This window comes from Cervus elaphus, chromosome 1 (genome assembly GCF_910594005.1).
Source record: "Cervus elaphus chromosome 1, mCerEla1.1, whole genome shotgun sequence".
Lineage (NCBI taxonomy): Eukaryota > Metazoa > Chordata > Mammalia > Artiodactyla > Cervidae > Cervus > Cervus elaphus.
This window is the reverse complement of record NC_057815.1, coordinates 50,750,392-50,764,445: the sequence shown is the minus strand read 5'-3', so window position 1 is coordinate 50,764,445 and position 14,054 is coordinate 50,750,392. Positions and strand designations below refer to the sequence as shown.

Sequence of the window (14,054 nt, the reverse complement as noted above, 5' to 3'; positions counted from 1 at the left end):
CTTGTTGGCCTGGGCCTGCGGAAGCTCCCCTTACGCTCAAGGCCTCTACGCAATAGGCTGTTCTGTCTGAGGAAGCTCTGCTTCAGGGTCTGTTCAGGCGATTAAGGAGGGAGCAGGATCCTCCTGAGCCAGACTGAGGCCTCCCTGGGACCGTTCAGTGCGGAAGGCTCGGGTCTAAGAGCCTGGCCTGGGATCCAGCCATTACCGGGCTCTCAGTGGGTGATGGGCTCTGAAGACAGAGCCAGCTAGGCTCGCCCTGTTTCTCCCCACCGAGAGAATAACTTCTGTCTCCTAGCTGAGCCATAGACACCTTCTCCTTCAGCTTCAGCTCCCTAGCCAGGTTCTGTCTTCTGGGCCTCTGGAGCTTGGATGCACTAAGGCTTCCTGCTGTGAGGCTCAGGACACACAGTCAGAGAGACACCCTGTCTCCGTCTGTGTTTCTGGCTGGGGAAGAAGCACGGGAAGTGAAATTCTTTCTAGAGGGCTGGGGTGGAAAATCCTTTGGCTTGTCATCTGAATTCCATTTCCCTGCCAAACCTCATCTTTTAAAAAGAAACTTAAAAAAATTTTTTGTTTAATAGTTTTGGATTTGCAGAAAGTTGCAAAGATAGTACACAGTTTTTCTATGTTCCATATACCCAGTTCCTCTGATTACTGTCTAATACCCGCTTGGTCCATTTGTCACAACTAAGGAAGCAGCATTGGTCCTTTACCATTAACTAAATTCCAGACTTTATTTGGATTTCACTCATTTTTCCATGAATGTACTTTTTTTGGTTTCAGGATTCTATCCAGGATATCCTGTTACATTTAGTCATCACCGCATCTCCTTGGTCTCCTCTGGTCTCTGACAGTTTCTTGGTCTCCCCTTGTTTTTGGTGACCCTGACGGTTTTGAGGAGTGTTGGTCAGATCTTTTGAACATGTGTGCTGTGTGCTTAGTTTGTGTGCATACCCTTAGTTTGGTTCCCTGTTGTTTTTCCCATGATGAGACTGAGTTATGGCTTTCAGGGAAAAATTCAGAGTTTGAAGTGTCTCTATCACATCCTTTCAGAACTGTGCGGTGTTGTACTGTTTAGTCACTCAGTTGTGTCCGACTCTTTGCCATCTCATGAACTGTAGCCCACCAGGCTCCTCTGTCCATGGAGAGTCTCCAGGCAAGAATACTGGAGTGGGTTGCCATGCCCTCCTCCAGGGCCTGTCAAGACTACCTGCTATCAATGTGACTCATCAACAGTGAGGTTGATCTCTTGCTTAAGGTGGTGTTTGCCAGGTTTCTCCATTGCAAAGTTGCTTTTTTTCTCCACTTTCTGTTCTCTTTTCTTTGGAACTGAGTCATCAGTCACAGCCCACGCTCAAGTCCGACACCACCCCCATCCATTTTTAATCTTCAAGTTTCTCTGACACAAGACCAGTAAACACACAAACTCATCTGAGTATTGACTCAGGTAGGGATACACAGACTCTCACCCAGACACCAGCACACAGATAATATAGACAGACACCCAGATGAGTTCATATTCTCCCAACACGAACACACACAGACACAAATATACAAACACCAGGGAAATCAATAGCTTTGTCATTCCATTTCTTTTACAAGCAGAGTGATAAATCAACTAAGATTTTAATCAGCATAGCTTCTGAAATCCCACTTTCCTTCTAATTTTTAAAGACCTTAAAGAGTAAGAACTGAATAATAACCTCCATGAAAGTTGGGGAGGAAGAGGGGGGTGATGAAAATCTTGGTTTGGGGATCTCATCAGACTGAGATGGGTTTCAGGGAAAAAGTGACAGAGGTGAAGTGTCTTCATCATATCAGGAGGTTCCCTTGTGGAACGGGCCCAGGTCATTGGCAAGTGGTGGCTTTGTCTCTCTTTTTCTCTCTACCTGGTTCTTCCATGGCCCTTTCCCACCCTGACTGGAAGTAAGGAGTGTATCTCCCCCTGAGGACCCCAGAGCTCTTTCACGGGGAGATGAGCCAAGAGCCCACCTTAGCACTGTGGGTTTCCTTTGTGCTGGTGCTGATCCCAGCTGCTGTGATTTAGGTAGGGATCTTTCAACTCCACTGGCCCGTTGCCTGGGGCTTTCAGCATAAATGCCCAACCCCTACTCTGGCTTCAAAGCTTCTCAAGCTCAGGGCTTTCCCCCTCCTCCAAGCTTTCCCTTCTCTTTGCTCCCTCTCTTCTAGGATGCTTAACTCTAACCCCACTGACCTACTCATTGTCCTGTTGTCTGCCGTGCCCTGGAAGATGCTCCTACTGTCTTTAGGCGTCCCAACTCTGTTGCTAAGTCATGTCCCAGCCCTACCCAGCTCTAAAGCCACCTTCTACATGAACCGACCCTGATCTCCAACTGGAATGAACTGCTCCCAGAAAACCGTTTTTCTAAGGAATGGCGCTAATTGGACTCTGCTTAGTTATCTGTGAACTTGTGCTTTAGAAAAGATTCATTGAGTTGCAAGCAATAAAGATGAACTCTGGGCCTTGTTCCCCAGTCCCCAGTTGATGCTGGAGTTCTTCATGGAACAGCTGAAGTTGCCGTCACGAAAGTGACTCACGTCCGGCATCTGTTAACTGTTGTTAACTCTTGGTTCTAAGTTTCACAGTTTAGGGAGAGGGAATTGGATTAGTGCAGCTTGGTTCAGGAGCCCACCCATGGATTAACCACCAGCTGTGACGAAGAGCATCTTCACACAATGTATACAGGGCTCCTGGGGGACCACCTGATGTTTGGGAGCAGGGGCCCTCCCAAAGAGGAGGGAAATGCTGACACCTACATTGCCCCACCAAGAGGCCAGGCAGCTAATGTGGCTTGCCTTTGCCATTGATGGAAGGAGGGAGGGTGCCGGGAAGACAAAAACAACAGATGTCCCCTCCTAAGCATTTATGGAGAGAATGAGTCAGTGAGTGAGTGACTGGTTTATTGGTTGCCCCTTAAAAGCCCCTAGGTCAGTTTGCCTCCCAGTTCTGTATCTCTAGAACATGATGGGCATATATTTTTCCATCTCCTGTATCCCCTTTCTAATCATGTTGTCATGAATGAAAAATGTTGCCGGTGTATCAGTAAACGAAGGATGCTGCAGCCATCAAGCCACTATAGCCACCCTGAAGGTGAGCCCTGAGGGAACTCAGAATGGAGACAAATGGGCCTCCTGCTGCCAAGCCCTCAGCCTCTGCAGCCTCACTCTGCAGCCAGTGGGGTACCTGGGGGAACTCAGGATGGAAAAGAACAAGGTACTAGCCCTGGATAGCTCGATAGCTGAGATGCATATCAAAAGAACGATTTCAGGGAGTCCTGACTCTTGCATCTTCCCATACATAAAAAGTGCTATATTCATGAAGTTGAGATGTCTGGTTTTCTTTATTTAACAGTAATGTTTTGATGTTCTGACTACTTGGCCTTTGCTGCAAAACCCCCTATATATCCTGGCTCCTTCCCTACCTCTTTGGAGCAGTCCCTTGGAGCTATTCTGAAAGGCTGCCTCTGGGACTTGAAGTGCTCAGTTTTGTCTGTCAAATAAAACATAATTCTCAATTTTTAGATTGCGTATTTTTTTTTTCAGTCGACCTTGTTCTTGGTGCCCTTCCCTGGGAGGTGGAATGGTGGAGGCGTGTAGAGTCCCCCTGCAGAGGTAGAGCAGTAGATGCCTGCCACTCATTCTAGATGGAGCTGGGATCTGTCAGGCACTGGTAATAAACCAGATATGAGGGACTGTCCCTCATAGGATGTGCAGAGTGCAGACAGATACACAAATTGCAATAGAATGTTATTAGACTCTAATGGAGGATACATGGAGAGGTGGGAGCTGCTGGGGGGCAGCTGATGAACTCTGACTGAGGTTTTTCAGAGAAGGTAACATTAGAGTCCAGTATCGCATGGTGAATAGGAGCTTGCCAGGTTAAGAAGAAAGAAAAAAAGATTCCGGTCTAAGGAATTATCTGTGCAAGGCAGGGGCATGGGTTGTAAAAGACCACCGTGTTTGGGAAACAGGGAGGTTGAGTGTGCCCTGAGTGTAGTGTGTTTATGGTGAGGGTGCTAAGATTTGAGGGAAGATGGAAAAGGGAGGTGTGTAGAAAGGGAGGCTGGGGCCAGATCTAGGAAGCTCCCCACTTGAGCCTTGGGAATTTTAACTTGTGGAAGGGGGTGGTTGGTAGGGGGGACTCATGTAGGGGAATAACAACATATATGTCTAGAAAGTCCTCCTGTGTTGTTGGGGAATGCATTGCTGCTTTGGGGAGCTAATGTGGCAACTTCCTGAACTTCGCTCCTACTCCTGGGGCCTATGGCATAGAATGAAGATACTGACATGTCACGGCACATGTATAATGGTGTCTGTAGTGGCCAAGAGCTGGAAGCAAAGAACTGAGTGCCCAACTGTGGGAAAATGTTTAATAAATTGTGGTATATCCATAAAATAATTTTTCATCCATCTATCTTCTGTTCAAATTCTTTACAAAATATAATAGCTATTTTTCATGAAGGGAGAGGGAGAAAGAAAGGTCATTGGTAAGCTCTTATTTTTAACAGTTTAAAAAGTTGTAAGGAACCACATGTATAATTTGCATAAACAGTATAAGTCTTGTAGTTAAAAATTACATTTAAAAGCCTTATAGACAGCTGCATCATTGAGAAAGTCCTACTCCTCATTAAAAATGAAGATGTGATTTTAACCATGATAATTGGAGCATGCCTTTATCATTTCAGTCCTACTTGGAACCTTGGGCCCACCTATCTACTCTCCTCAATGCCTTCTGTGTGCTGTGATGACTCAGAATAAAAGCCAAGTCCTCATGTTGTCCCACACAACTCCTTAGGGTCTGCCCACCTCCACCCTCCCCTGCTTTTACCTCAAGTCCTCTATCTCATTCCCTGTCAGGCTAACTTTGGCTATTTCTCACACATCTCAAAGACATTATGTGCCCCAGGGCCTTTGCACTTGCTATTTTCTATCCCTGAAACAATTCGCCCCCAGATATCCACACAGTTCACTCCCTCATGTCCTTCAAATCTTGGCTCACATGTCCCTTTCTCAGTGAGCCTTCTCTGATCCACTTATTTTTACAATGCAATAACTACTCCCCTTTCACCTCCACAACTCTCCAGGCTTTTTTCCTGTTCTTTTCTTTCATGGCAGTTACTACCTCTTGTATACATTTTATTTATTTTGGAAATTGCTTTGAAAGTTGACTGTCCTCTCACTTGAATATAACTTTCTCAAAGTAAATGGCCTTTTTCTACCTGTTGTTATAGCCCAGGGCTTAGAACAGTACTTGGCATGTAGTAGACTCTGAGTACTTATTTGTGGGATGAATGAATGACTCGTGGTAGATGGAGAATGGCTGGAGGCAGGTAAGGTAAATGACAAAAGACTAGTTAGAAGCCTGTTACAAGCCAAGGGCTAAGCGACTCAAATCCAGCCTTAAAGTTTAGCTGTGCATATCTTTTTCTGCTGTAACTTTCAAATGATATTGAAGTCTATTATTTTTTAACTTCTCATTAGTGTGTCTTGTTTCTTTAGGCAGATCAAAAACGCCATGAGAGGGGAGGCTTGGCATGTTGATCTCTTTTCCCACAGTGCCTGGCAGTTACATGCTATTAAACATAATTCTCTCAACCAATGCTCAAAGCTTCATTAATGATCTGATGTTACTTATTATTATTTGACTAAGTGATTTTAGAGTGAACTTTATTTGACAAAGATCTTAGGATCTAACTGATATTCTTATGCTGTTGTATCAAATAGAGTTAATTTTGTTCCACTAAAAATGTAGCATGGGACTTCCTGGCAATCGGCTGGTTAAGACTCCATGCTTTCAAAGTAAAGGGAGTGGGTTTGATCCCCAGTTAGGAAACTAAGATCCCACATGCTGCATGGTGAAGCCATAAACTAAGAAAAAACAAAAAGAAAAAAAAAATCTAGCTTTAAAAATAAAAGTCATATACATGCTTATGACAGAAAATTTAGAAGTTAGAGAACAGTTGAAAACAAATGAAAATTTTTTTTTCATTTTGTTGTAGCCATGTGTTCTGGGAAAGAAACTCACTCAGAAGGACGATGCAGATAGTGAAGTGCAGTTTATTAACTGGCGGGCCCAAGGCAGAGTCTCCTCTGAGCCAAGGCCCCCTGACCAGTTTTGTGAAAACCTTATATACCCTAAGTGTATAAGGTTCCCTGAAACTAGTCTGAACAAAGGAAAAAGAAAGATACAATCAAAGTAAACCATGATTAAATGCCTTAAGCCTAGGCAGTTAACAGTGGACAGTTATCATTAGGCCTGTGGTCATACTCCAATAAGCATAATAGAATGTATGATTCTATTCGGTTACACAGATAGTTAGGGTGTTCTTTTAGGCGATGGAGAGCCCTGGGGCTCTTCCTTCTGGGTTTTCCAGCTGGTATGTCGTTTCCATAGATACCGGGCATATGGCTCAAAGGCCACAGTCCGGCCCAAGACGGAGTCCTGCTGTCAAGATGGAGCCTGTTCCGTTTCCTCCTTCAATTTCACTACCCATAAAAAAACCACTAGCATTTTAATATTCCTTTTAAATATTTTTTTAGGCATAGCTTTTTAGCATAGTTATAATAGTTGTGTTTACATTTCTACATACTGGTTGCATACTTTGTGTTTATTAATGCTATAAACTTTTGGAAAGCATTATTTTAAATAGGTTCACATTATATAACTATGTCGCTGTACTATAGCTTATTTGACATAACCAGTATTTGATACTTAGGGTTTTTCTGTTTGCTTCTTATTGTAAAAATTATTTGTTACTCTGTCAGACTTCATGACCTGGTTTGTCTGGTCATCTGCCCTCAAAACATCTTATTATCTGTAAGATGGGCGTAATGAGGAACAAGAATTTTAAGGTAAGTGAATGCAAGAAACAGTGATGAGCACAGAGTAGGTGGGTAGGAAACATCAGATGGCTTGGGATTGAAACTGTTGGAACTTGAGGAGGGCTAATAGCCGTCCTGATGCTGTTCCCTGGCTGCAGGCAGCACCTGATGCAAGTGGACTCGGTCCAGCGCTGGATGGAGGACCTGAAGCTCATGACGGAGTGTGAGTGCATGTGTGTCCTGCAGGCGAAGCCCATCAGCCTGGAGGAGGATGCACAGGGTGACCTCATCCTGGCAGGTGGCCCTGGCCCTGGAGACCCCCTGCAGCTGCTGCTCAAGCGGGGCTGGGTCATCAGCACTGAGTTGCGCAGGATCGGGCAGAAGCTGGCCCAGGACCGCTGGGCGCGGGTCCACAGCATGAGCGTGCGTCTGACCTGCCACGCCCGCTCCATGGTCAGCGAGTACAGCGCTGTCAGCCGGAACTCCTCGCAGGAGATGGGCCAGGTCGGTTGCCTGGCCTGGGCACGGGTGGGCACTCAGAACTGGGAGTGTCTTTTAAAAGAGTGGGTCTGAATTGCTTAGAGTCTGAAGTCTTCCAGCCCCTGGGAACTTCCTCCCCTTCCAGTGAAGCAGCGGAAGACAGTGAGGACCTTTACTGAATATCTGCTTTGTGCTAGGAATTGTGCTAGATGTTTTTATACACATCTCATTTAACTTATACAATCTGTGAGGCCAACATAACTTGTGAGGCCACAGTGCAAGACACTGAAATGGTTAAATACACCCACTTTAATGCCAGACTCCCTGGGTTCAAATTTCAGCTCTGTCTGCTGTGTGACCTCAGCAAGTTACTTAACTTCTCTGTGCCCCAGTTCCATCATCCTAATGAGTATAATAATAGAATTTATTTCATAAATCTGTTGTGATGACTGAGTTCTAATTAAATTAATTAAAAATATTAATTGGTATTATTGTCCTCATTTTATAAATGTGGAAATAGAAACTCAGAGAGTCTAAGTAACTTGCCCAAAGTTATGCAGTGAATGGTATAAATGGGATTCAACCTACAGCTTTCTAATTTCAAAGCCCATGATTCTGAATCTTCTTCAGGTTCAAAGTGAACCATTGAAAATCCCCCTTTATTTCTGTTTCCTCTGGCATCACTTTGCACCTTAGTTCCCTACCCTTTTCCTTGCTCCCCTTTGCACGGTAAACTTCTCTTCACTCTTTGAAACCCAGCTCAAATGCCCCTTCCTCTCTGAGACTTCCCAGATCCCCCAGCATAATTAATCACTCAGTTTTCTTTCCTTGAGCTCCCAGAGCAGCTGACGATGAACTCTGTTGCCATCCATTTCGCACGGTTGTAGTTTATGTGCCTGTTTTCCAAATCGGATGATTTGATTCTTCATCTTTATGCCCCAGAGCGCCCAGCTCAGCAGTTGGTCTTCGACCAATGCTTATTGAATTGAATAAAATTGATCTATTTTTCTGCAGATTGAGAAGCTGCTAATGGAGAAGTGTTCAGAGCTGTCAGCGGTCACAGAGAGGTAAATCTGGCCCCTGGGTGAATCTGGACTGCGTCTGCCATCCTTAGGCAGAGGAAGGCTCTGGCGTCTGTCTCCTTCCATGGGAACAGTGAGGCTGGGGAGGGCTGGTGGTGGCCTGGGAGCTTCCTTTTGCTGACTTTTAGCAGCAACCTTAAGAGACTCCCTGGGGATTTTCTGCTCTGTTTTCAGGCATGGGAGAATGTAGAAGGCAGAGGAGAGGCCTGGCCATAGGAAGAAAGAGGATTCATGAGGGTTGGTAGCAAGAAAAGGTTTCCCACAGCTTTGAGAAGCCCCCTGATCCCCATGGTCAAGGCGAAGTGAAAGCAGACACACACAGCTTATCCTCACGTCCACACTGACCACTCACACAATCACAGGAGTACACTCACACCTTCTCCATATCTCACATGCATAAACACATGATGACACTCAGACACATATGCACACTCAGCCTGGTTTGTTTGCACACCCAAAAGTGTGTTGACACTCTTCCTCACGCTTTACAGCCCCCAGGCCCTGGAAGAAAAACCTGAACTTGACATTCCCAGGACTGGGTGGGCTCTTCGAACTTGCAGCATGAAACATTCTCAGGCCTTAAGGGTGGTTTTAATCTTGATCTCCCTGGGTGAGGGGAAATCCTCAAGGCTCCTGTCTGCACTGCTGTAGGCAGCCATTTCTTAAAGGGACACAGGCATCGCAATACACCTTCAGAGTGGGCACGGCGCACCAGCATCCCTCCTCTGCAGCTCTCATCCCCCATCCCTAGACACTGATGGTTGATTCTCCCAGGGAGAAGCCCAGAGGTATAGATTTAGCCACTTTTGGGTAGCCTTTCTTCCTGGTGACTTGCACTGTTAGCTCCCATTTTAGGCCAGCTCTCCTCGGAACGCTCGGAAGCCAGAGGATGAGCCAGTCTTGGAATATTTCCATTTCTGACTCCCTTGGAGCTGATATCCTCTTCCCAGGCCACTTGCACCACCACCAGGCTAGCTACAGGCCCAGATTTGGCCCCGGAAATGGCTCTGGGCTAACCGCCTGCCCCTTCCGGTGACCCATCAAAGGTTTCTTTCCCTAGGTGCCTCCAGGTGGAGAATGAGCACATCCTGAAGTCGATGAAGGCCTGTGTGAGCGAGACCCTGAGCACTCTGGGCGAGCACTTTGGCCAGCTGCTGGAGCTGGCCCTGACCCGGGAGGTACAGGTCAGTGCTGGCTGGGCAGCAGAGGAGGGCTGAGTGGTTCTGCAAGGCTTGGGGAAGCTCCGGAGTGGCCTTTCTTGGGGGCCATCCTTCTCAGACTGCCAAAGTGAACTCCAGCACCTTAGAGACAGGACTGTCAGAGCTGAGCAGAGGCTTGCTGAGCACCCCTAGCCCAGCTCTGCATTTTCCAAATGTAAAAATTGGAGCCCAGAGAGGGCAGAAACTGACCTAAGGTCACACAGCAAGGCGGTGGCAGAGCCCACCATCTCCTAATTGTACTTTCAGTATTGCTCCCACCACCTTAAATCTTCTCTGTTGAGTTATTGTTCACAGTGCCCAAAACGAATCTTTATTGTCCCCAAAGACTTAAGGCACCTGCAGGGAACAAGTCAATTCTGGATATCCTGGCAGTAGAGAAGAATCTAGGAAGGTCAGATAGTCTAGCTCCTACCTTCAGGCAATCTGGTGCTTGATCCCAGAAAGAACGTAGGCTTTGGAACCTGACAGATCTGCTTTCACATTGTGGTTCATCGTGAGACCTTGGTCAAGTTCCTTCATCTTGTAGCCTCACTTTCCTCATCTACAAAGTGAAAATCTTCCCCAGAAGAAAAGTGAGAGGACTAAGTAAACAACATTTGAAAAACACTTAGCACAGAGTATAGGTTAAATATGTGTTATTTCCTTCTCTTGCCTTTTCCTATTTTAAAAGCCTCCCAGAAAAGCTGATTCCATACGGTTTTCATTAGGAAAGGTATTTACATGTTATTTATAGTTACAGAAATATTGTGTTACATATTTGCCATTCTTTTCCCACCATCAAGTAAAAGCTTTCCACAAATAACAAATCCCTTCCCGTATCGGCTTCTCTCCAAACGCAGCCTTTTTACCTAACCCAGCATTTCCTTTCTCTCTTTCCTGTGTGTCTGGCTCATTTTGCACACAGCACAGGCCCTTCTGATCTGGCTCACTTGCTGGTCAGGGTAGCTGGCCCTGTGCAGCCTCGCCCTCCCAACCCAGAGGGGTCTGTGAAGTTCGCTCTCCCTGTCCCCAGAGCCTGGGGGAAGCAGAAGGAAGGACCGGGGCTCTGGTGCTTAAAGCTGATGAGCAAATGCTGACAGTCACATGTACGGTCAGCTGGGGCCACTGTCCCAAATGGAACCATCAAGAACCATCAAGTCCGGAGGAACCCCCTGGAACATGGGAGCTAAAGTGGGTGAAGAAGTTGGAGCCATGATGAGCAGGGGTATTGAAGTCAGTGGTAGGGATGAGGGGAACCTGGAGGAGCGTCTGAGCGGGAGCACAGGTGCCTGTTGATGCTTTTTATGCCGTTTTTGACTCTCTTTTGCCTGGCAGTACCAGCTTCACTTAAAAGGGCTGAAGTGGAAGAGTTCTGTTGGGTTGTGAACAGAAGCCAGCAGGGTTTGCAAGTAGTCGGTCCTTAGCTGTTTCTACTAGCAGGCAAAGGGTGGGATGTCTTTTTGATGCTCTAGATCACAGAATCCTGCGGAAAAGCTCCTTAGGCTGTCAGGAACCTACTTGGGCATTGTGGACTGCGTATCTGATTTCCCGGGGCACCTGGATCCGTTCTGTTTTTCCTCAACCTGACCTTGTTGAGGGTGGAATTCCTGATCTGGTGCTTCGGTAACCCGTGAAGGCTTAATTTTGAATTTATGCTGGATCTGCTTCTGTGACTTTAACCCTCATCCTACCGCTCTTGTTATTGTAAACATACATAATGACCTGCCTCAGGGAGGTAACCTGAGCTGCCTGACTGTAAGGAATTGAAGCTAACACATTCCCCTGCCTGAGGCTTACCCATTCTAGGGAACGTTGCTAGGATTGAATAGTCTTTTTACTGTTTCCTCAGCCCCTTCCCATCTCTGGTTCATAGAAGAACCTGACAGCCAGGCCCCTTTTCAGTGTTACTCTGCCATCTTCTCAGTCAGCCGCTCCCGAGTAAAATCCCTTCCTGGTCCCAGCACCTTGTCTCAGATTCATAGACTGATTGTGCTGCTGGTTTGGACTGGGTAACCTTCCGCTTCCCTGCCTAAATCCTGCCCCGTCCTCAGACCTGCCCACCTGCATCACTGATGCTCAGCCTGAGACTGTTGGATCCACTGCTCCCGTCTTAGAACTGAGTCCCTCATTGACCCCCCTCCCCTGGTGGAGGGGGCAATGTCTGTCCTCCATTCCTCTGTGCATTTGTTAGTTTCCTGACAACTCCTCCCTTCCTTCCCGCAGGTCCCATGGTGTCCTCTGATCCCTCCTATGGGCTGAGCTTGCTGTGCTCATAATATTTCTTGGCTGATTTTTAGCTTCTTTTTACCTTAGAAAGTTTCCATACAGGACAGTGGTGACATAAAAAGATATACCACCTGAAGGCGGGGTAATCTGTGTTCAGTGTTGTGAGCATGTGTTTCCTAAACAGGTGACTAAAATACTGTTCTCTAGAAGTTAGGATTCTATGCTTGCAGTTGTTATTAGTTGCTAAGTTGTGTCTGACTCTTGTGACCCCATGGGCCCCCAGAGGGCCCCAGCCAGGCTCCTCTGTCCATGGGATTTCCCAGGAAAAAATACTGGAATGGGTTGCCATTTTCTCCCTCAGGGGATCTTCCCAACCCAGGGGTCACACCCACGTCTCTGGCATTGCAGGCAGATTCTTTATTCTTTATCATCTTGACATAATTAAAATTAAGTTTATTTCTTTGTATCAGGATTTCTCTTATGACATGCTATTGTGAGTCTTCTTAAAGGTCCTCACATATTCATAGTATTTCTTGTCTGACCTGTAGTTCCCATAAACAGGGATTTTGGTTTGTTTTGTTCGCTAATACATATCTGTTCACAGTAGGCATCCATTAAAGATTTATTAATGCGTGAATGTTAAGCAGTGTGCTCCAAACTTACACAGTTAGAGATCTTTTTTTATTCTTAAAGCACCCATTCACTTATTCTGGGATACTGGTGTTTTAGGAAATGCAATTTGGGAAAGTTCCTTCTGTGCACAAGGGAGCCACGTAGGCTCATAAGCAGAGAAACAGTGCTCTTTCCACCACAAATCACAATGCATGGTAGAATGATGCTTGTAAACAGGGCAGTGGTAACCTAGCACTAGTTTGCATTGGTCTGCTCCATCCTGGAATGTTATGTCAAGCTCCAGATCCTAGTTGTGTTATTGCCAATGATTGTGCTTAGGGAGGTCCCTAGAAGGATGAGGACGGGCCAAAGATTAAGATATGTGGGGACTAGGTGGAGGAGCTGGGATGCTTAATCTAAGAATGGACACTCTGTTACCTCCAAAGAGAAGAAGCGAATTTATAGGACATTCCATGAAAAAAGGAAGTTGGCAAAGCAATAGGGCTGCCCCATAGAGAAAGGTCTGCCTTAGGAACTGGCGATCGCTGAGTCATGCCAGGAAGGGCATTGGCAGTAGATGGAGGTTGAATTTAATGACGTGCAAGGTTTCTTCTGATCTTGATAGCATATACACCTGTGAATGTGAGCCTTGTAGAGTAGTGGATGGAGCACGGCATTTGGAGGCATATCAGGGTTCACATCCTGACTGTGCTGCTTACTGGATCTGCAAACTTTGAGCCAGTTCTAACTTTGCTCAGTTTCTCATCTCAACAGTGGGTTGTTGTCGGCATTAAATAAGACAACACAGGGCTAGTTGGTGGCACTCTTCAGATTGTGTCAGTAGCTTTACTCACTAGAGGCCTAGCTACCTTAAGAGAAACTAGCAACAGGCTTTGCTAAAAAAAGCCTCCTAATCACCTAATTACTAATTATTTATTGAGATAATTGAACTACTTGGTGGGCATAGAAATTTAAGGCTTACCTGTTAGGAGTCACCAATGGAAAATTAATGAGTATTAAGGATTAGACTTTCTTGGCTTAAAGGATTAGCTGTGTGGGAGGTAAGAGGAAGAGACTTAACAGAAGTTGATTTACTTGAAGACGACTTCTAGGGGACTCTATTGAATAGATCACCCCTCACCTGTACCTTTAAATTTCTTGACTCAGCTTCATGTGGATAGATGTTTTATATTCATCCCATCAATCAATATTTATTTTAGTTTAAAATATCACCTTTATTCTAATAAAACTAGTTCGTGTGTTTATCTCTGACTCTGTGGCTGCGTGAACTTAAAACTTCATCTCACCCCTAAGTTTCCCCTCCCAGTGCCAGGCAGACCTGGGCAACCTCAGACCTCACCTGAGGCCTAAGTATGTATCTTGTGGCAAAGGTCAGGTCAGAGGGATGCTTCCTAAGAGAAGAGAGGCAGGCGCCAAGCTGAATATACCCGGTTCCTTCTTCCAAACTCACTAATGCATCCGTTCCTTCTTGGCAAGTGACATGGAGGGGCAGGGAGTGAGGCCAGCAGAAGTGGTGTTGCTGAAATCCCTCCCTAGCAGAGCAGGAGGACTGGGGACCAAGCATCACTCCTGAGTGTTCGCAGTTCTTGTC

At 46.0% G+C, this 14,054-nt stretch overlaps 1 protein-coding gene across 3 annotated transcripts in view; it reads left to right on the top strand.

Annotated features, from left to right (window-relative positions):
* Positions 1 to 14,054, top strand: part of INSC (INSC spindle orientation adaptor protein) — a 132,887-nt gene that overhangs the window by 60,269 nt on the left and 58,564 nt on the right. For all 3 annotated transcript variants that reach the window (XM_043902403.1, XM_043902416.1, XM_043902408.1), the window contains exons 3-5: positions 7,002 to 7,347; positions 8,338 to 8,390; positions 9,466 to 9,589. In XM_043902403.1, coding sequence (XP_043758338.1) covers positions 7,002 to 7,347; positions 8,338 to 8,390; positions 9,466 to 9,589 — 523 coding nt within the window. The remainder of the gene's footprint in view (positions 1 to 7,001; positions 7,348 to 8,337; positions 8,391 to 9,465; positions 9,590 to 14,054) is intronic.